At 44.3% G+C, this 22,552-nt stretch overlaps 1 protein-coding gene across 1 annotated transcript; it reads left to right on the forward strand.

Annotated features, from left to right (window-relative positions):
* The first annotated feature begins 316 nt into the window (after window positions 1-316).
* Window positions 317-7,767, forward strand: LOC311240384 (coenzyme Q-binding protein COQ10 homolog, mitochondrial). The gene is made up of 5 exons (XM_084328971.1): window positions 317-563; window positions 2,890-3,045; window positions 4,145-4,337; window positions 5,758-5,859; window positions 7,048-7,767. Exons 1-5 carry the CDS (start codon window positions 442-444, stop codon window positions 7,201-7,203), a joined length of 729 nt encoding a protein of 242 aa, XP_084185097.1. The 5' UTR covers window positions 317-441; the 3' UTR covers window positions 7,204-7,767.
* The last annotated feature ends 14,785 nt before the right edge of the window (window positions 7,768-22,552 follow it).

Raw genomic sequence — 22,552 nt, forward strand, 5'->3', positions numbered from 1 at the left:
CACAAATGTAACAGTGTATATGTCATGTATGTCCCTATGCCATAAATGTCATGATGTCATGTATGTTGTGTATGTCATAAATGTCACTTCTATGAATTGAAAATGGGGGACCCTGATGTAAACAAGACGAAAGTATTTCTCTGGTCTGCAATCTGTTAAATAAAGTTTTCATTCATTCATTCATTTATTCATTCATCATTCATTCATCCCCTCCCCCTTCTCTGACGTCACTGCCGACGCGACGCCTCTTCTCGGGCAGCAGGTTGATTGACACATCAGCTGTGTTGTAACCACTAACAACCACCACAACCAGAACAAAGAAGCCGGTGCCGGTGGAGAGAGGATCACCAGGAGAAGAATACTACCGCGTCTCGACACAAACAAACTGCTTTCTCACACAGACAGACAGACAGACAGACTTCTAGTTAAAGATTAAACAGAATGGCAAACTTAAGAAGGACGTCGTCGCTTCTTGTCCGGGCGCTTGTTAACGTGGAGATGATGTCCTCTTCTAAAGCTCCAAGAGGAGGAAACAACGCCATTATGATGAGAGCAAACACCAGGTAACTTGTTACATTCATCTGATCCTATTAGTATTATTATTATTATTATTATAGTCGACGGTGTGAAATGCAAGAAGGAATGCGCTAAAATCATCATCGGGTGTTTTTCGAGTCCAATCCGCGCACATATAAAACTAAGGTGGAAACCCTTTCACTGCCACACGACACAACCGACGGTCGCCGGCTGTCGTCGTGCGGCAGTGAAAGGGTTGACCCTCTCTCTCTCTGTGTGTGTGTGTGTGTCGCCGCAGTAAGGGTTAACATTCTGTCGTGTGGCAGTGAAATGGTTAACCGGCTGTCGTCGTGTCATGTGGCAGTGAAAGGGTTTGATTGATTGAAAAGTTTATTAACAGATTGCAGAATGGGTACAATACAGTACAGCTCAATACACACAATTGTTAAGGGGATGCAGACCGTTTTGGTGGTAGTGCGGCAGTGAACGGGTTAACTGATCGACGGATGAGTCGTTTTTGTATATTAAAAAGTTATTGATCTACATCTTAATTTAACGCTTTAATGGTAAAACATTTGAAAAAATAAAATCCTGATCCCCCCCCCCCCTCAAATTGATAGGGCCAGGTGCTACAAACAAGGATCGTATTGGACACATCGCAGCTGGCTCATCGGGACAAAAGCAGCTCGCCTTTGCCCCTAAAAACAGTCTAATGTAAACAACTTGAATTACATTTACATAGATAGTGTGGCAGTGAAATGGTTAACCTTCTGTAGTGTGGTAGTAGTGAAAGGGTTAACCTTCTGTAGTGGGGTAGTGAAAGGGTTAACCTTATGTAGTGTGGCAGTGAAAGGGTTAAACGTTTGTAGTGTGGTGGTGAAATGGTTAACCTTCTGTAGTGTGGTAGTGAAAGGGTTAACCTTCTGTAGTGTGGTAGTGAAAGGGTTAACCTTCTGTAGTGTGGTAGTGAAAGTCTTAACCTTCTGTAGTGTGGTAGTGAAAGGGTTAACCTTCTGTAGTGTGGTAGTGAAAGGGTTAACCTTCTGTAGTGTGGTAGTGAAAGTCTTAACCTTCTGTAGTGTGGTAGTGAAAGGGTTAACCTTCTGTAGTGTGGTAGTGAAAGGGTTAACCTTCTGTAGTGGGGTAGTGAAAGGGTTAACCTTATGTAGTGTGGCAGTGAAAGGGTTAAACGTTTGTAGTGTGGTGGTGAAATGGTTAACCTTCTGTAGTGTGGTAGTGAAAGGGTTAACCTTCTGTAGTGTGGCAGTGAAAGGGTTAACCTTCTGTAGTGTGGTAGTGAAAGTCTTAACCTTCTGTAGTGTGGTAGTGAAAGGGTTAACCTTCTGTAGTGTGGTAGTGAAAGGGTTAACCTTCTGTAGTGTGGTAGTGAAAGTCTTAACCTTCTGTAGTGTGGTAGTGAAAGGGTTAACCTTCTGTAGTGTGGTAGTGAAAGGGTTAACCTTATGTACGTTTAGTCATTTAGCTGACGCTTTTATCCAAAGCGACTTACAAGTTGTCAATCTCTCTCGATTTGAACGGGCAGCGTGCATCACTCCTTGTTTTTTGTGAGAAACATTAATGTGTGTTGGAAATTCCTAATTCTAATGTATTATAGAAGTAGTAAACTCACATTATTCACGAGGCGACACACATACTGCACCGTACCAGAGGTCGCTCTACACGGGTCCTAAATGTAATGCACAATAAAAGCGACAATCAAATCAAATTGTAAGCTTAAAAATAAGTTATAATAACACCTAATGTCCCCACACCAGTAGCCACATTGTGTATATTTTATTATGCATGTGCTTGTGAATCTAGTATATTAATATATATGTATATGAACAAGAATATGTTTGCGAGAGAGGTTATTGTTGTACTTTTGTGGATCTCTTGTGGTTGTTTTATCTATGTAGTGGTGTTTTTATGTTTTGTATGGACCCCAGGGAGAGTAGTTAATGTTCCACGTTACCTAATCAAATCGAATCTTTTTAATCTAGAGAAATATCACCTTTTTCTGTGCCGTGTGGCTAGTTTCATTTGTGATTTCTGTCCGGTTAGGCATTATATGACGAGAATATACGCTCGTATAGGGTTTCTCTACTCTGGCTTTCACCAAGTGGTCCAGTTTCACCCGTCGTTGACTTCTAGGTGAACGCCAGGGTACATCAGGCTTCTCCCTAGAGAAATGTCTGTCATAGTAGTTTCGATTTAAGGTTTGATTGTAAAGTAGAAAATAATTTCCAAATAGCCTACTGTAGATGGATTGGTATCATGTAAAACACGGAGCTGGACGTTTATTTGCACATCAAATACATGTATTCGAAGATCAGACCTTCATATAAACGATTGCTTTTGTCGACCTCCTCTCAGACGCCTCTCCTGTGGGGCCATGGCAGCAAGACGGGCCACCCGGCCCCTCTCCTCCTCCTCCTCCAGCCCCATCGTCACCCCCAGCCGCACCTTCATCAGCCTGGCTGTTCCCATCGCACATCGTAGGATCGAGTACACGGAGCTCCGCACAGTCGAGTGAGTCCCGTGCCGTTTACAACATGCATCTATTGAACGTGTAACGCTACTACCTAAATGTTTATTGTGAGCGATCTGTGGTGGTGCTGAATCTCCCTCGGGATTAATAAAGTACTTCTATTCTATTCTAATTTAATTACTATTTTGGAAATTGGAAGCCCTTAGTCGTTACTGGTAAAAGTAATAAAAGTACTACTAAGTAACGCGTTACTGTCCAACACCGGCTATACTTAATCTCGCTAGTGTTATAGTTTACAACTTGTTGTTGTTGTTCTATCTGCGTTACACAAGTGGTAAACATTATCAATCCAATTGATCGGCGACGCAATTTCGTCAGCCTTTGTATACAACCCTAATAATACTAGAGTAAAGTACAAATCCCCCAAAACAGTACTTAAGTATTGTAACGAAGTACAATTACTCAAGTACTTTACACCCCTGCTAGCTACTATACTAATGTCTGTACTATCATGCACTCAACACTGCAGCACCCACGTTTCAACACTGTTTGATGAACACTGTTACTCAGCGGAAAGAGTTGTGCCCTTCCTGCTGACTTGTCGTGCAGAACTTGTAAGTCGCTTTGGATAAAAGCGTTCAGCCAAATGTAATATTAATCTTGTCTACCACAATGTCTGCCTGCCTGTCATTAGCAGATGTTTTGAGTGTGGTTGAAATCCACAAGTGAGTTTATTTGACTAACGTCTCGGTATCCTCCTCGCCAGGTTCGAAACTGGCCCCCGTAAATGTCTGAACCCCCCCCCTCCCACCCACCCCCTCCTAATGTACAGTTCCCTCCCCCTCGTATGTATATATTTACTGTTAGGATCTGTTTATTTGTCACAAATGTAAGAGTACTGTATGTCATGTATGTCATAAATGGCATGATTAGATTAGATGTTTAGATTAGATTTTTACATCTGTATGTTGTGTATGTCATAAATGTCATTATGAATTGAAAATGGGGGACCCTGATGTAAACGAGACGAAAGTCTTTCTCTGGTCTGCATCCCCTTGACAATTGCGTGTATTGAGCCGTACTGTATTGTACCCATTCTGCAATCTGTTAATTAAAGTTTTCAATCAATCAATCAATCAGGTACACCCCGGAGCAGATGTACAACGTGGTGGCCAGCGTGGATCAGTACCGGCACTTTGTCCCCTGGTGCAATAAGTCCCGGATCATGAAGGGCCGGAACGGGGACGTCAGGGCGGAACTTGAAATAGGGTTCCCGCCCCTCGTCGAACGTTACACCTCTGAACTCACGGTCATACCCAACCACGAAGTCAGGGTGAGTTGTAACGTATTATATTTTTGTGTTATTATTTAGTTGCAGTGCCGTGTTTAGTCACTAGGTGGCGCTCTATTGTTTGTACCTGATGCAGCGACGGGTTTGGTTTGATTTGACCCAGTGACTCGCTTCACTTCCTGTCTACGGCTAGCGTCCGGCAGCGGCGTTAGCTTGTCTAGTTCTCTAGTAACGACGTGGCCCGTGTGTGTGATGGGGATAACCATTGATTGATGATCAATTCTAAGCTAAGCTATCCTGGTGCGGTTATTTTCTCGCTGACACAAAGTTGACGTCGCACAGCCAGACGCGCTACAAAAGTCCACGTCACTCGCTCCCAGAGAGAAAACACAAACGCCAGGAGGGAGTGTTGGATTTAAATAAAATAGAATAGCTCAGTGACCGAGTTCCGTAACGCTCCTGTGACGTCACCACGTGGGTCACGTGCGGAGTCCACACAGTGCCGTAACGTGGATGCCGTCTAGCCACTACCATCCTGTCTGGTCAGCACCTTCTGTTTTACTGCAACACTACCATCACCCCCCCCCCCTTGAATGGCCCTTCTAAGGTTTCTCTCCTCCACATTGCCTGTGGTGCATTTTTTTCTATTGCTAGGTTTTAGTGAGATTTTCCTTACCTTGGCGTGGGGTATGTCTGAGAGTGTTGCATTTATTTAAAAAAAAAAAATTTGACTTTATGGTGTTCTTGTTTTGTTTCTTGACTTATTGATTGACTTCTTGACTTGTTTTAAAGAAGACGTGTCCGGCCCATGGGGGACATTAACGTGTGTTGTCGGGCCTTACAAATACATTTGATTTGATTTGATTTAACGTCCGCACCACACCGGCAACTAACACCCCGGCGATGTGGCAGTCCTTCCATCATCGTTCACGTCTAGTCCCTGACCCCATGCCCCAGCACACAGTGGTGGTGGTGGTGGTGGTGGTGATGATGGTTTTTTTTTTAGATGAGAAGTGCCTCATAGACTAGCAACAGCACTAACACACTCAGTCATTAGTCCAGGGTTCGCACAAGGTCCTTGAAGTGCTTAAAGTGCTTGATTTTTTTTAACAAGGTGCTTAAAAAGTAATTGAAATTCAAATCAACCATTCGCATTTGAATGTTTTGTTAATCCATGAGAAAATAGTTTTGAAATCAAGAATTTTTTTTTAAGTGTAACTAATTGTCGGAAATGGGTTTTAAGCCATAAATATTGGATCCGATATATTTTTTTCTATAAAAAAAAAACTGCATGAATTGTATTCTTTTAAATGCCCCCTTTTTTCAAATGAAAAAGAGTGCCTATTTATGTATTAGAGCGCTGTTGGTCGGGCATTCATTCGCCCACAGACACGGCACCTTGCTCCGACACGACGCCGCCGCCGCTTCACACCCATTGACACCGTGTCCTTTGTTAAAACAGGCCCTGTGTACCGACGGATCCCTCTTCAGCCACCTGGAGACGGTGTGGAGGTTCTCCCCCGGAGCCCGGGACCGATCGGACTCCTGCCAGGTGGATTTCCATGTAAGACGAGATGAGATATTCCTTTATTGATCCCCTTCGGGACATGTAGGCATCGTAGTAGTATGGGGGTGGAGGGTGGAGGGGAGGTACAGGTATGGGCACAGGGTAATAATAGTAGAAAGACCAGCCTTAATATAGGCAACAAAACTATAGTACAGTATTTCACTGTATGCCCTGGTATGTATGTGACAAATAAACCTCTTGAAAAGTAAACATTTTGCAGTGTAAACGATAGAATTAATAGAATAGTGTTTATTGTTCGTTGAGCATCCTGATGGCCCTGGGGATAGAAGCTCCTTCTCTGAGTCTCTCTGTGCCGGCCCACGAGACTCCGGTAGCGCTCGCCTGACCGCAGCAGTGCAAAGAGGTCCTGGAAGATTTACATTGAGTCATTTAGCCGCGGACTCTTTTATCCAAAGTGACTTACAAGTTCTGTACAAGTCAGCAGGAAGTAACAATGTTGAGGCGGGTCGATTTTTGTTTCCTCTTTTGTGTGCGTGTGTGTGTAAAAGCGTTGTAATCGGGGACGACAGGAGGTTGAGCGGTCGTCTGGTAATTGGAAGGTTACCGGTTTGATTCCCGCTCCTCCCCGGGCAGCGGGTCGAAGTGTCCTTGAGCAAGACGCTTAACCCCCTAACTGCTCCCAATGAGCAGGTTGGCACCTTACCGTTGGTGTGCGAGTGAACGTGAAGAACAAATTGTAAAGCGCTTTGGATAAAAAGCTGCTATATAAATGCACCGTTTAAAGCTGCTATATAAATGCACCGTTTAATATGATTGTTTATTTAATCACCTCTCTGCTCCTCCTCTCTCTGCTCCTCCTCTCTCTGCTCCTCCTCTCTCTGCTCCTCCTCTCCCTGCTCCTCTCTCTGCTCCTCCTCTCTCTGCTCCTCCTCTCTCTGCTCCTCCTCTCTCTGCTCCTCCTCTCTCTGCTCCTCCTCTCCCTGCTCCTCCTCTCCCTGCTCCTCCTCTCTCTGCTCCTCCTCTCCCTGCTCCTCCTCTCCCTGCTCCTCCTCTCCCTGCTCCTCCTCTCCCTGCTCCTCCTCTCCCTGCTCCTCCTCTCTCTGCTCCTCCTCTCTCTGCTCCTCCTCTCTCTGCTCCTCCTCTCTCTGCTCCTCCTCTCCCTGCTCCTCCTCTCCCTGCTCCTCCTCTCTCTGCTCCTCCTCTCCCTGCTCCTCCTCCTCCTAGGTCTCGTTTGAGTTCCGCTCGCTCCTCCACTCTCAGCTGGCGACGCTCTTCTTCGACGAGGTGGTGAAGCGGATGGTCCGCGCCTTCGAGCTGCGAGCGGCCAAGCTGTACGGGAGCGACTTCGGCGCCGCGCAGGCGCGGAGACAGATGGCGTGAGGCGGTGGGAACCGCCCCCTCCCCTGGTCCCGCCCCCTCCCCTGGTCCCGAACCCCCACCCACCCACCCGCACCACAACACCACCCTGCCCTCCACGCCGTCTGATTTCACCGTTGTCGCGCCTCGCCCAGGTGTTCTTTTTGCACTTTTAAGATCTCGGCGTCGACGTATAAATTAAACACATTTTTTTTTTGTTCCAATCTATTTATTTATATGCCACAAACTTTAATATATTTAATTTAAATATACATATGTTATATTTTGGGGGGGATAGGAAGTTGTGTGTTGAATGTGCACAACGATATGCGACTGTGATGACATTTCGGTTTATATTCTATACTCGTTTGAATTTCAACCGTAATTGATGAACTGTATTGCATTAAGGTATGTATGTATGTATGTATGTGTGTTTTGATGTTGAGAGGTAATTCTGATAAAATTGTGAAATGAGGCTTGACTGCCGACTGTGACTCCCCCTGACATCCGAGAGGGAGGCTTTTTACTGTGTGTGTCTAGTACTGTCAAACTGGAAGATTAAACGGCTCTTATTTTTGTTTAACTTTCGTCCAGTGTCTATATATATTTTTTTCATCCAGCGGAAATCAAGCGCTCGAAGTATTAAGTGTTGTTGTTGTTAACGTGAACACGGTGGTAAGTCAGGCCACCGGCAACTCTTTGCGCTGCTGCGGTCAGAGGCAAGCGCTACCGGAGTCTCGCGTCCGTTTTTACGGAGAGATGCAAAAGGAGCTTCTATCCCCAGGGCGAGTTCAAAACATTGGATCCCGATTGATTGATTGATTGATTGAAAACTTTATTAACAGATTGCAGAATGGGTACAATACAGTACGGCTCAATACACAACATTGTTAAGGGGATGCAGACCAGAGAAAGACTTTCGTCTTGTTTACCGGTTGCTACTGAGCGGAAATGTTTGTGCGGACCTGTTCTGGTCCCCCATTTTCAATTCATAATGAGTTGAAATGAATGAATACAAATCTGATCCGATCGGAAAGGGATTACAAGTTTTGCACTCCTGGGCCGCCCAGGCCATCGGGACGCTCGATGACTGCAACACTAACCCATCCGTTCTGCATCCATTGCATACAAGATCCACATGCACACACTGCACACACTTTTTAATACTACACCATATTTGATCTATTTATTACTCAAATATTTGCACTACATCTCTACCAAATGTTTAGCATGTTGTTTGCGTTTTGTACTTTAGTTTTGTGTATTGTATATTTAGTAGTGTTTGGTCTTTATTCTTTTGACTTTTTGACTGTGTGAAGCACAATCTCATGAGGTTCATACAGAACCAAGCATTTCACTGTAATGTACATGTACCTTTTATTATTATGTGACAAATAAAACAAAAACGTGAACTCTATGGGGAACAACACAGAATCACAAGACCTGCGGTTCAAGTGGAGTTTTCTCTTCCAGTGTTCTGTCCCGGTCGGACATGATTTCCAGGAAAGCTTGTGACTAGACTAGGATCAGTTATGTAAACACCGTTGTGTCGGTTCCTCCACCACGCCTCTGAAGGCTTTTCCCCCCCTCCCTCAAATAGGGAGGTGTAGTGGTGACGTCATTGCCGTTTTTCGTGTTCCACCCTCTGTTCCAACGCAATGTATTTCCCCCATTGTCCATTTCTAAATCGTCTTGTTTAAAACAAATAAAGCATTAACATTGGCATGGTGTACCTTTCTGCGCTTATTCATCCACAATCTATAGCTCAACATGAAAATATTCGCAAATTAATCATTAAAAAAAAATCGCCAAATTGTATTTCAACCAAAAATGCTTAAGTATGGTTTCCATTACGCAGAAAAGACAACATAGCACTAATAGTTTGTATACTTTTCTGATAACTACATAACTATAAATATTCAGCTTCATTTTTGGTTATTATCATTGGGGAAAATGGATTATCGCGGCTATTGTAAAAATTCTGCCTCAATGGAAATTGAAAAGCTTTCCATTTTTTGCACAACATGAGTTCCCTTCTATCACTAACATTATTATTTAAGTACTTGTATTACTTTTACACGCAGTAACGACTAAGTAAGGGTTTCCAATTTCCAAAATAGTCATTAAATTAGAATAGAATAGAAGTACTTTATTAATCCAGAGGGAGATTCAACACCACAGATCGCTCACAATAAACATTTAGGTATAGTAACGTTATGTAAACTAGTGGGGGGGGGGGGGGGGGGGGGGCAAAACTTTTGCAAACGCGAAAAATACGACATGATATGATCATTTGATGAATTATTTTACAATTCTATTCTATTGTGCTTCTATTTTATTGTATTCCATCTTTTTATTTTACAGCCCTGGCCTATTTATTTTATTTTATAATTCTATTCTATTCTATTGTGCTTCTATTTTAATTTAGTTTATATTCCATTTTATTTTATTCCACCTTTTTATTTGATTATCTGTCCGTTATCGTCCGTCCGTTACGTTAATGTCGCAGACGACCAAATCAAATTCCTTGCATGTGAAAACTACTCGGCAATAAATACCTTTCAGATTCTTATCTGGCACGGCAATGTGAAACTTGATGCATAAAAGTGATGGGTGTAAACAAACCAACAGAAACTGGTTCTAAGATCAGGGCTAACAGAGAAGGTCTCGTCGCTGCGTATATATCTTTGAGGAGATGTTACATATTCACACGGTTGACTCGCCTTCAATTCAACGCATCATAGAGAAAATATACCCACAAAGAACAATGTCAATCTGCCAACAGAGAAAGACGTTTGCTGGCTACCTCGATAGAGAATATTGTGTGGTGATGGAAGCTAATTTGAAGGACAGCTAACAACAGAAACTAAACAGGTTGTACTTTTGGGAGGAGGAGGGGGGGGGGGGGGGGGTAATTAATCGAAAGTATAACGAGTAATGTTAATGTTCAAATGTATAGTCATCATGCAGCACAAGTACAGTACAACAAAAAGAAGTTTGGCATATAAATAACTACTACTGACTATTTACTTTGATACAAGATTCAGTAAATATCAATTCATTATGAATTGAAAACGGGGGACCCTGATGTAAACAAGACGAAAGTCTTTCTCTGGTCTGCACCTGCATCCCCTAAACAATTGTGTGTATTGAGCCGTACTGTATTGTACCCATTCATCTGTTAATAAAGTTTACTGTAGCAAAAGCAGCACGTTTCTTTTTTATTGTTTGTTGTATGAGGAATATCCAATGTGTAAATTATAATGTGTGTGTGAATGAGGGACTAGGGATGTAACATAGAGTAGCACTAGCACCCTGTAACTAAATAACTATCTACAAATAGTTAAACCTTCTAATTATAGACCTAGTTTCACATGACAGTTCGTGACCTATACGCCAACAGGTCACAATTGGTTTAACCATTTGAAGGGTTAACTGTTTGTAGATAGGATCCCAATGTGGAATGCCCTACCCAAAGCTGTGAAGGAATGTGAATCACTACCCACTTTCAAAACCACGCTCAAAGAACACCTACGGGAGACTGCAATTTGAAACTGGCCCCTGTAAATGTCCAAACCCAAGAATACACGAGACCCTCCTCTTGGAACCAAGTAAGGTTTCGTCGATATTCCAATGTACAGTTTTGCTTGTACAGTTGTACAGTTTCCCCCACCCTGCCTACCCAATCCCTCCCCCACCCCACCCCACCTACCCAACCTCCTCCAATGTACAGTTTCTATGTCAAATGTATACTCTCTTTTTTAAACTCTTTTTGTATCACAAACAGTACTGTATTTGCAAATCTGGTATGTCATAAATGTATAGATGTAACAGTACTGTCTATCTGTATGTCATGTATGTCATATATGTTATGATGAATTGAAAATGGGGGACCCTGATGTAAACAAGACGAAAGTCTTTCTCTGGTCTGCATCCCCTTAACAATTGTGTGTATTGAGCTGTACTGTACTGTACCCATTCTGCAATCTGTTAATAAAGTTTTCAATCAATCAATCAATGGATTATGGATGAAGTCATTTCCACAAAAAATTTGATTACACACAATGAGTAATCGAAAAAACAGCTTGGCATGAATTTTTTGTGTTTTTAAGGCGAGACAGCCTATGGTAAATATAGGCAAAACAAATATTTTAATAGATATCACTATGAAACGTTCACAGTTTGTTATGTACATAACAACTAAGAAAAAATGTATTGCAAGTGCTCTGAGATGATATGTTTATATCTATGCAAATTAGGCGTTACCTAATTAAATATGCGCTCGCATTTCCATCTATCGTCAGGAACGGAATCACCAACATTGGATGCTGCCAGATTAAACAATTTAGTTTCATTGAGTTCACACAATGCTCCTGAGAGTGTGCTAGATAAAAATAAAACAGATAAGTAAAAAAAATAGAAGTCAAAAGTACGTAACAAGTGTAACCAAAAGGGTTCAACAGAAGCGGTCGATACACAATACAGAGTAGAAAAAATGTAGTAACTGAGTTACGATACAATATAAAGTACAATGCAGAAATGGGATGAGGTACAACTTAGGGTAAGGTGCAATGAGGCATGAGTTGTAGTGCAAATCTCTTTACCAATAAATATAAATATAAAGTGTGTTAAAGTGTCTAAAGTGGGTGCTACAGTGAGTTGTATTTGATGGGTTGTTGTTACATAGTGTTATTGTTGTCGTTGAGCATCCTGATGGCCTGGGGATAGAAGCTCATGGGTTCTTCTTATCTCTTCCAGCGTGGCACCGGTGAGTCTCACTCTTGGGCCCAGTCACATTAAAACAGGCGGGGACCCGCCCTGCACCAGAGACAGGTCGGGTTGCGTCAACATTTTAGGTAACCAACTTGTGTTCAGCGTTTCTCTGATTGGCCCACGACGCCCATGTGAGCGGCAGTGCGGAAATAGGCTGCATTCTATTGCCATGCCCTCGACAAACTCTAACCTTAACCAACTCCGAAACAATGCCTAAACTTAACCCTTCTAACCATAACCAACTCCGAAACAATGCCTAAACTTAACCCTAACCTTAACCAACTCCGAAACAATGCCTAAACTTAACCATAACCATAACCAACTCCGAAAGAATATTGCCATGCTCTAAGACAAACTCTAACCTTAACCAACTCCGAAACAATGCCTAAACTTAACCCTTCTAACCATAACCAACTCCGAAAACAATGCCTAAACTTAACCCTAACCTTAACCAACTCCGAAACAATGCCTAAACTTAACCGGCGAAAGAATGCACGTTAAAAAAAGAAGAAAAAAAAATTGAAGGGATTCGAACTTGTCACCAACGCGGAGCTGCCGCTCCGCTCTGCCGCTCCGCTCTGCCGCTCCGCTCTGCCGCGGGGGCGTGGCTAGACACAAGTTGGTTACCTTTAATGATTAAGCGGTCGGCGTCGGTACAGAACTCCGTACTTTAAAGGGCACCGACCGTATTACATCGGTACTACAGAGATTGACGCCAGATCAATAATCGGTACCAAATTTTTAGGGGTGTAACGGTACACAAAAAGCACGGTTCGGTACGTACCTCGGTTTAGAAGTCACGGTTCGGTACGGGTTTTCGGTACACTACAGTGGGGGGAAAGTTTGGCTTTCCATGGTCCACTCAGGGGTGATGTAGTGTGCAGTAACTAATTGTACTTGTAGGGCCGTCAACGAATATTCTATATTGAAATTAATAATTGACTTGTACATTTAATTTAATTTAATTTAATTATATTAGATTGTGAAAAAAACAGCCCCCGGTGGGCGGTCGTTAGTGGTTAACATACCGTTTTTTGTTCGCTACACCACACAGCCGTTCGCTACGGTACGGTACACACTGAAACGGTTCGGTACGGATACGTGTACCTTTACACCCCTACTAAATTTGGTACCTTTACATGTTTAGTACAAGAGTGTAATATTACTAGACAAGAGGGAGCCTTTCCACAAATATATAATATGTTACTGTCCCGTCTCTTGGGTCTTTGGAAAGACCAGGCGAGGTGAGAGGAGTTTGATGACATTTACAGAGGATGGCCAGATAATGTTGATATTTATTAAAAACACAATACATGATCATGTGATTTATTGTGTGTGGTGTGTTACAACAATAAATAAGAAAATGTTGAAATTGAAAAGTTTGGGCCTGTTTTTTTACAACTGAAATAAAAAATGTAGTTATTACAGAGAGAGAGAGAGAGTTAAGTACCGAAAAAGGTACCGTTGGGTACCGATAGCGAACTCCATGGAACGGGTACTGATACCGGTTTCAAACGTGATCCACCGGAGACAGGCCCGCAACCGCAACCTATTTTGGGTCCCAATCCATACCGTTGATCTCTAGGTAGCCTATAGTTCAAACGTTCCACAGACGATGATAAGGTACGGTTAAACTTTCATTGCTTTCTACAGGGAAGCCTCACGATAACTGAGGTGGTTTCAAGTCACGTTTTCTCACTGTTTACTGCATCTGAATCCCAACAATCTACAGGTTTCAAATAGATTTTAAACATACCGGTAGGTTTAAAATAGCCTATGTGACCAGTAATTTTACGTTCTTAAAATCTAGTCGGTTTAGAGTTCATATGAGTCACGTTGACGTCATGAGTTTGTCAAACGGCTGCTTATCTCGTGCTTTCCGTTGACTTAGAGTGTCGTATATTTATCTAAATAAAACCTGTAAATTAAACAATAGAAATTATGCACATATATGAAATAGCAAAGAACTAGGTTATTTTCTCTTAGAAAAATAGAGACTCACAGCCATGCCAAATCACCTGTTAGGTTAACCATACATTTGAGTCAACAAGAAGGCTGTTAACTGGCCTCAGTCGAAATTGATCAAAATGACCCGTATAAGCATTACAGGAGGGATTAAAATCATCTAGCGGTTTCTGGAAAAGGCCACAGGAGAATTCAGTCAAAAGCTAATAGTGCAACCCTTCACCCTTCACCTAGCAGCTATAGGAAAAAGCCCAGAGTGCCATAAAAATAAGAACAGATCAAATGGCAAACAGATGACACATCTTCCTCCACAACGAACAGGGATGGTGCGCCAAATAACTAAACTTTTAAGTCAAGAAGTGACGGCCTGAAGGCCAACATCCGAGTTCTGTTTACTTTAGCTAAGCAGACCAAACAGGCCATTCTGTGATACCCACTGTTAGGTTGAATGGGTACTATATTTCCATCTGTATGAGGGTCGCATTCAGGGACACTTGGGTAAATCATTCTAAAAGGAAACTAGTTCATATCCCCTCTGTAAGGTCACCTTGTAACGCTGTTTCGCAAGACCCAAATCACTGAGAGGGGAGACCTTCTAGCCAATAGGAAAGCAGGCTCTCTGGGGTGACGGCACTGGATGGCGCAAGGGCTGGGGGGGGGTTCTCTCTTCTCTATAAAACCTACAGGTTGAATGATGGAGGAGAGACAGAGACACAGAGACACGGAGACACGGAGACACCGAGACGCAGAGAGACACGCAGAGAGAACGGAGAAGCAGAGACGGAGAATCCACCCCACCAGTTCGAGAATAAGAGACGCCACTAAGAAGCCCTCCGGGAAAAGCTGATTAGAGATAGAAAATAATTGATGCTGTGAACCAGATAATTTAAGCTGTTGGATATTCCAATAAAACAACGGTCAGAACCGTTTTCACCCGCAGCGCTGTCTCCGCCTCCACGTGATTTCCAAAGGACCAATCAGATGAATGAACTCTTTATTATAACGTGATACAACAGCAGAGTAAGCAGCTATTCCACTATACATTAGAGAACGATCATATAGCTATAGAATCATTGAGAAGATACATTAATCTGGCGCCGTGACTACCGGTCTGTACATCCGAACGGGACCCAGGACAAGGACAACAGAACTTCAAAAACTCTCAGAGCAGAGCAGCGACGCCTGACTACACCATCCTCGAGCAACAACAACCAGCAGAGGCCAAACGGTGAGTTGAAGATGTGTCTGTATTGTCGGGGTTTGTTTGGGCAGATTTCGAACAGGGGTAGAGAATGGTTGCATTGGCGCGATCGAATTAAACGATTGAGCGCACAGCCGTATCGGCACTAATGAAATGAAGGGGATTGGCGCGATCGGGTTGGACAAAAAAAATAGTTCAGGTCGCGCACTGCTGAGGGGCTAGAGGGTTGCGCCAGGTTAGGCGACAGAGACTCTTGTTTAGAATCGTAGGTTCAAATGCAATGACAATAACTGGAGACGTCTGGTTTGTACGTTGCTAAAGACAAATCGACGTCGTACGAATCCGTTTAGTTCTTACGGAACAAGAGCTCTGGAGCGCGTAAGGTAGTCCTCTTAAACCTCGGAAAAATTAGCACTTGTGCACTGGGGGGTTATAAAGATCTGCGCTTATGTTCGAACTAAAAAACTGCACTTAGAAGCGATGAGGCATTATATAAGGACTTTAGTATGTAACAATGTATATATGTTGTTTAGATGAAATAGGATGACACATGTATGGTATCATGGCTATAATCAAACGTACGTCATCATAACGCTAAACGTCGCGGATTACTATATTACAACCAATACGGAATAAAGCCGTTTTATACCCGGGAAGCTACTGCTATACAAAGCAGGGCTAATACATGCTAAGCTACGTTGCAAGCTAACGGGGAATGCTTGGGGTTATTAATGTTTAGTACGACTGTTGTGTTGAGATGACGAAACTTATAGCTTCATCCATGGTGACTGAAAAAGGCTACCAAATGATGCTACATGATGTGCAAGGTTGACCAGTGCTAAAAATGATGATGTTGCTGAATGGAAGTATGAGTGTAACCGTGTGGATGAGAGAGGATGTGTGTGAATGAGTCTGCTAGAGGTTATGGAGTGGATGCCGGTATTTTTTGTATCATTATGATAACTCTAGGGACGCAATCTGTTAAATAAAGTTTTCATTCATTCATTTATTCACGGGTACGGCCGCGGGGACACCATAGCACTGTCCGCAAAAACGTCGTACATACCGTATGGACGCTGCGTTGCGATATCGAATGAATTGAGTGAATGACGAGTGAGATGGAACCAAAAGGATGTGTCACGTTATTTGAATTTTTTTAAATCAGTGGTAATAAGGTCGTGGTTTAATGTGGTAAAGATCAAAGAAAGCAGGGTTCTTCTTCTGCTACAATGATTTAATGGCAGATCGCGGCCACCACTGATGACGTCACTAGGAGCATCTGCTTGGTGGGGGCCTAGAGGGGGTGCGTTAGATTTAAAATGCGGGGCTGGATCGGGGGCGCTAGATTTAAAATACGGAGCCGGCCGGGGCCGGACGGGCGTACAAACGAGAAAATGATACTGTAAGGTTTATGAACGAATGCTTAATAAATTTAAAATTATGTTATAAAGTATGACTGGGTTGTGCAAAACGTCGCGATGTGTTGTGCCGCTCAAATCAACAGGATAATGGGCCGTGTAGGAAACGCTATTGTAAGGGGCTAGGCTAAGCTAACTAGCCGTGCTAGGCTAATCGAGCGATAGCAACATTGAGCTAAGCTAATTGGGCTAACAGTATTACGCTAATGGTGTTAGCCATAGATATCTATATAGATATCTATGGTGTTAGCAGTGGACAGCTAACTATGCTAAAAATGCTAAGCTAACTATGCTAACATGCTAAAGCTACCTGTGCTAACAATGTTGCATGCTGGGAGTCTCGGGGAATATCGCGTGATGCTATTTTGGCTGGCAGCGGGACCTTGTGTGTGTAAACGTGACATAAGCCTGTGGCGACGTCTCGCGGGAAGCCATCCTTAATGCCGGACTACGATTCGGTACAGGGAATTCTGGGAATTGGGGTTCATGTTGTGTGAGCACGTCGGCTGACGTCATGGGAGGAGTGGCTGCGTGATGACGCACTTGTCGAATAGAGACAGCAGGGGGCGGTGTTGTCTTTGAAATGGATACACCTCTGCTGTTGCTTCGCCCTCTCTCCCTAGGTTGCCCCCCTCCCTTCCTCCGTCCCTCCCTCCCTCCCTCCCTCTCTCCCTCTCTCCCTCTCCTCTCTCTCTCTCCCTCCCTCCCTCCCTCCCTCCCTCCCTCCCTCCCTCCCTCCCTCCCTCCCTCCCTCCCTCCCTCCCTCTCTCTCTCCCTCCCTCCTTCTCCTCTCCTCTCCTCTCTCTCTCTCCCTCCCTCACCTCCTTTTCTTCCTCCATCCCTCCCTCCCATTTCCACTCCCTCCCTCCTTTTTCCCCCTTTTATGGCTAAAATGGTACAGTATATGAGAAGATACTAGAAGTTTCATCAGGGCCCCCCCTCTCCACTGTAGTCTTCCCTATAGGGTATGCCCCCTCCTGCGCTATTAGAACGGGTGCCATCCTGCATTATCATAGTGTGTGCCCCCTTCCCCTCCCCCCTTCCATCCATCCTGCACTATCATAGTGGGTACCACATTCCATTCCATCCTTCCATTTATTATATGGTGTGAGCTCCCTATGGTACAGCTCCTTCTCTGGAATCTTTTGTAGTCTCTCCCTTCATAGCTTCTATGGTGTGTGCCCCCCCCCCGCCCCACTGTAGAGATGAGATATCATCTCCCTCTATACCATAGTGTGTGCCCCCCCATGCAGATATAGTACTCTTTTCCCTCCCTCCCTCCCTCCCTCCCTCCCTCCCCTCCCTCCCTCCCTCCCTCCCTCCCTCCCTCCCTCTCCTCTCTCTCCCTCCCTCCCTCCCTCCCTCCCTGCCACCCTCTCTCCCTCCCTCTCTCCCTCCCTCCCTCTCTCCCGTTCCTGTGTGCGTATGAGTCACGTGTCTGTTCTAATGTTTGCAAACAATGCACCTTTAGATGTAGTTGTGATGCGCTCTGCTCACGGGGACAAGTTTGTAACATGAGACGCACAGGAGGTCTTGTTTCGCATTTAATTTAACCAGGTGTGTGGAGGCTTATTTCCTGATACGGGTTCGAAGATAACTTCACAGTTATTGGCAATTTGTTTCCTTATGTCGCTTCCTCCAGGGTTCCAACTTGTGTTGACAGACGGCAACCCTGCTCAAATACGGAGCGTCGGCGCTCTCGCTGGACTAGAAGGGTGCACTCGGTAGAGCACAGATGTCCGCCAGGACGGCAGCCACACATGATAGTGATAATAATGGATTGGATTTGTGATGCGCTTTTTGTTCGATGGGATCCCAGAGTGCTACGCTACAGGTTTAAAACAGTTATAGGGAAGAAATAGAACATGGTTAATTAGAAACATAGAATAAACGGAGGATTTAAAAAACGAGGGCGATAAAGTTAAAGTAGGAGGCTGACAGTCGAAGGCCTTTTTGAACAGGTGGAGTTTCGGCCTGCCTTCTCCCTCCCCCGTCCCCCCCTCCTCCCTTCGTCTCGCCGTCTCTCTTCTTCTTTCCCTCTCTCCCTCCCTCTCTCCCTGCATCCCTCCCTCCCCCATTCCCTTCTCCCTCTCTCCGTCCCTTGGGGTATAGTGGTGGCTTTTAGGAACTCCATGCAAAGACCATTAGTTGTATTAAGCTGTGGGTTAACTGGACCAGGCTATACGGTGAAGTCTGCTGGTTGATTCTGGAAATAGAAAGGTAATAAATAAATCTCCCGTCATAGCTCCCCCCCTCCCTTCATCTGTCTGTGCCCCCCCTCCCTCCATCTGTCCTCCCTCTCTCCCTCCCTGTCTTCCTCCCGCTCTCCCTCCCTCCCTCCCTCCCGGTATCTCCCCTTCCCTCAGTCTGTCCCTCTCTCCCAGATGGGCTTTGTTGGTTGATTGGTGGATTAGAAACTTTATCAGAATGGGTAATACAGTACGGCTCAATACACACGATTGTTAAGGGGATGCAGACCGGGAAAGACTTTCGTCTTGTTTACATCGGGGTCCCCCATTTTCGGTTCATCAGGACATACATGACATGCGGTTAGTTAGAGTATTCGAGTTGGGTTGCCCTTATGGTGGGCTTGAGGCAGTGGTTGTATTAAAATAGTGTTTACTTTACGGAAGGATAAGTTAATATTCATGGTCGTTTGGGAACTCCTCTTCCGTATGTACGTCTCTCCCCCCCTCTGTCTCTCCTTGTGTTTCTCTCTGTGTCTCTCCTTCTCTCCCTCCCTTCATTTCTCCACGTGCGCCCCCCTCGATGCCTTGCCTTCAAATGGATTGTGGGTACGTTACGGACCGTTTCTGGTTGGGGTCCCTCCAACCCCCAGACTGGCCCTCTTGAGTGTGGCGTGTGTGTTTGGGCTGGGGGCAAGGAGTTGGAGCATTTGTTATAAGGGAGGTGGGTTTTACATTAGGTTGGTTTTGGTTAGAGACGGTTGTGGCGTGTTTTTTGTTTTTCATTTTAGGGAAGGTGCCAGTCCCCTAGTTTCCCCCTTCGGTTGGGGTCCTTGGAGGCAGGGTTGGCTTTGCGTCTTGTTGTGTGTTATTGGTTGGGTGGTTGTTTTAAACTACGTAGCTGTTATGTATGTGAAATAGGTGCCGGTACAGGTGATGGTTGGACGAGTTGTGATATTCCTTGGAAGGGGGCTTGGGGTGTTTTCGTTCAGGTTCGAAACTGAGGGAAGATGCTTTGGGCTGTGAGATGACGGGTCTCTGTGGATTCAGGGATCATGGGAAATGTTGCGGTGGGTATAGTACTGGGGTTCATGAATTTAATAACGTGGGCAACTGGGCTATGTAACGGTCAGGGGTTTAGTGACCTAAGTTGCTAAAGATAAATTTTTTCCCGTGATAGTGGTTGGAAGCAGTGACGCCACCAAAAGGTTTTTTTTGGTGGTGTGAGGGGGTATGTGTGGAAATATAATGTAGAATGGTGTTGTATGAAGAATGTGATGAAGGCGTGAGATGTAAATGTGGTGAGAAATGTAGGAAGAAGTATAGTTTTTGATTTTCATAGTAGAAAGCAAGTAGGGAAGTTAATATTACATTTATACATAGTTAATACGCGGAGCAGTCATTTAAAGTATAAATTATGACAATTTCAACAAGGCAAAAAGAAATTGGAACAGATGGCTAACCAAGTTTACCATTTGTTAGAATTGATAGGTTGTGTGGAACTTAATGATTATGTTCCCCAGAGAACCAAAGGTGAAGGGAACACACAAAGGATTGGAACCTCCAGTTTCCGGTTGGACAAATGGACAAAAACAAGTAAAGCCGTATCGTTATATTCAAGTAGATCACACCGAATCTCTCTAGAAGAATTAGTATAGGAATGCCCGACATTTCCAATGCATAAATATTGAGGAAATGACAAGGGAAATGCCACTGTATTAAGTGTTATGTTTTTGCTTTCTTTTTGCACAGGCTCGGCGAGGACTAGGGCTCTGGCGATTTCAATACCAATTGGGGAAATGGCTATATGAGCCTTGGTATAGTATGAATGATAAGAAAATTGTCAATCCCTGTCTGCACCGGTATAAATCTGATAGTGTGGGTGAATTTTAACTCAAGTAGGTAAAAATAGGTTTGGACACAGAGAAACTTGTTCTTCCAAACGGTGATTAAGTGGTGAGAATGTCGGGTACACAGGAAGTTCACCTTAGTGGAACATTGATAGAGACAACTGAAGGTTTAGAAGCAATAACGATAGCAAAAGTAGACAATCTGTCTATGTCAATGACTGGAAATATTACAATAGAAGTGAAGAAGCCATGGCCAAAGAGATTCAGGCCTTTACAAGACCTTGTATTTAAGTATAAAAAAGGAGGCTGTTATAGATTGAGAAACAAAAATAAAAAACAGAAAAGGAGAGCACGAAAAGCGATGAAAAGAAGTAATGCCGACAATAGCAATAGGCTGACAACCTTTGCAGACACTCCCGTAGAAAGATTGATATCTGAAGTTAATCTGATTGAGTGGGATGTGATGGAATTTCCTCAGGTGACCAGTATAACAGAGGGACTGGAAATAATGACTTTGATTCCAATACAGGAGGTCTTACAGGAGAGAGAACCAGAGACAACGGTTTTACTCCAACCAGAACCGAGCCACACTGGGGTGTCCATTGCAGGCGACTGCAGTTTAACCAAGGGACAGAGAAAGAGACTGAGAAGAGCGGCGTTGTTACAGCCGTCCCACGAAGTCCACTCTGGCCGTACGGCTGAAACAGGGACCGATAGCAGGTATGGAAATGTACACAAACAGTTTCCACAGCCCAGTCCAGTCGTCCCTCGAGACCAAAGCCAGGATGAGAGGCGTGGGCCAGTGACGAGGAGCCAGACAGCGGGGGCCAGGGTGGAGGTAGAGAGGATGACGTGCCTCTCTCCAGAAAGACAAAGAGCATTCACGGAAGCGTCCGAAAGACATGAGACAGTCCGTAGAAAACTGGTGGAGAAGCAGCTGGCGGTTGACCAAGTCACACGCGAGAGGGAGGTGCTAGAACAAGAGCTGGCGAAACAGACTGTGATCATGAGTGATGTAATTTTGGAAATCATGTTTCGTACTGCAGAACAAGGACTCAGTGAACAAGAGAAGTCACTTGCCCTGTTACCTGAACAGGGAGCGGAGCAGCGAGGGAATGATGACAGCCGCAGGGGGGGTGAGTTTCCAGGCCCCTCCCAACAACAAAAGGCCCAAGGTGCGGCGGCTGGGAAGAACAGGTATGTCCCTCTCTCATCCAGACAACAGAACTGGCAGCCCCAAGGAGGAAATGGACGACAAAGAGGGGGACCGCTTGGATGGCCGGCATCAACTGAGTGCTGGAAATGTGGAGAAATCGGCCATCTCGCTCGATCATGTGGCAAAGGGTGGCGGGCTCAGCCAGAGTCCAATAGAAAGCAAGCGTCCATCAGAAAACAGAGTTGCTGGACATGTGGAAAGTTGGGACATTTTCAGAAGGGGTGTAAAGAGGGTGTGTCTGCAAAGGCCATAGGTTGAATAAGAACGAGGCAGGAATGCACAAGCGAAGCTCATAGTGCTCGGGAAAATAGAGGTATTAATAAGTTAAAATGGGAAAAAGGACTGATTGGAATAAAAATAGAATAAAAAAAAAAATATATATATATATGTATATATAGAAGCGTTGGTACATTAGGTTATGAGTGGAAGCGACTAAGATGGATGTGCAACTAACAGGGAGAGATGAAATGACTGACAGATGCATGAGCCAATCGTACTAACAGTTAATTAATAGACCAATCATGGGTTTTCCTTTTTGCTACAGTGTGTCTGATCAACTCTTGCTGTGGCAGTGAGGAAAACGTAAGGGAGAAGGGTATGGTGGACGATTTTTGGTATCTCCCACCTGTGCAGCCTGGCCCGGCTGCACAGATTGGAGAGAGAGAGAAAAATGGTCACCGCAATGGCTCTTGTGGTCATGTGAACTCTGAACCAGACGGTGTCAGAGAAGGGTTAAACAGTTGATATTTAGACATAATATTAAA

This window comes from Notolepis coatsorum (assembly GCF_963971535.1).
Source record: "Notolepis coatsorum genome assembly, chromosome: 14".
NCBI lineage: Eukaryota > Metazoa > Chordata > Actinopteri > Aulopiformes > Paralepididae > Notolepis > Notolepis coatsorum.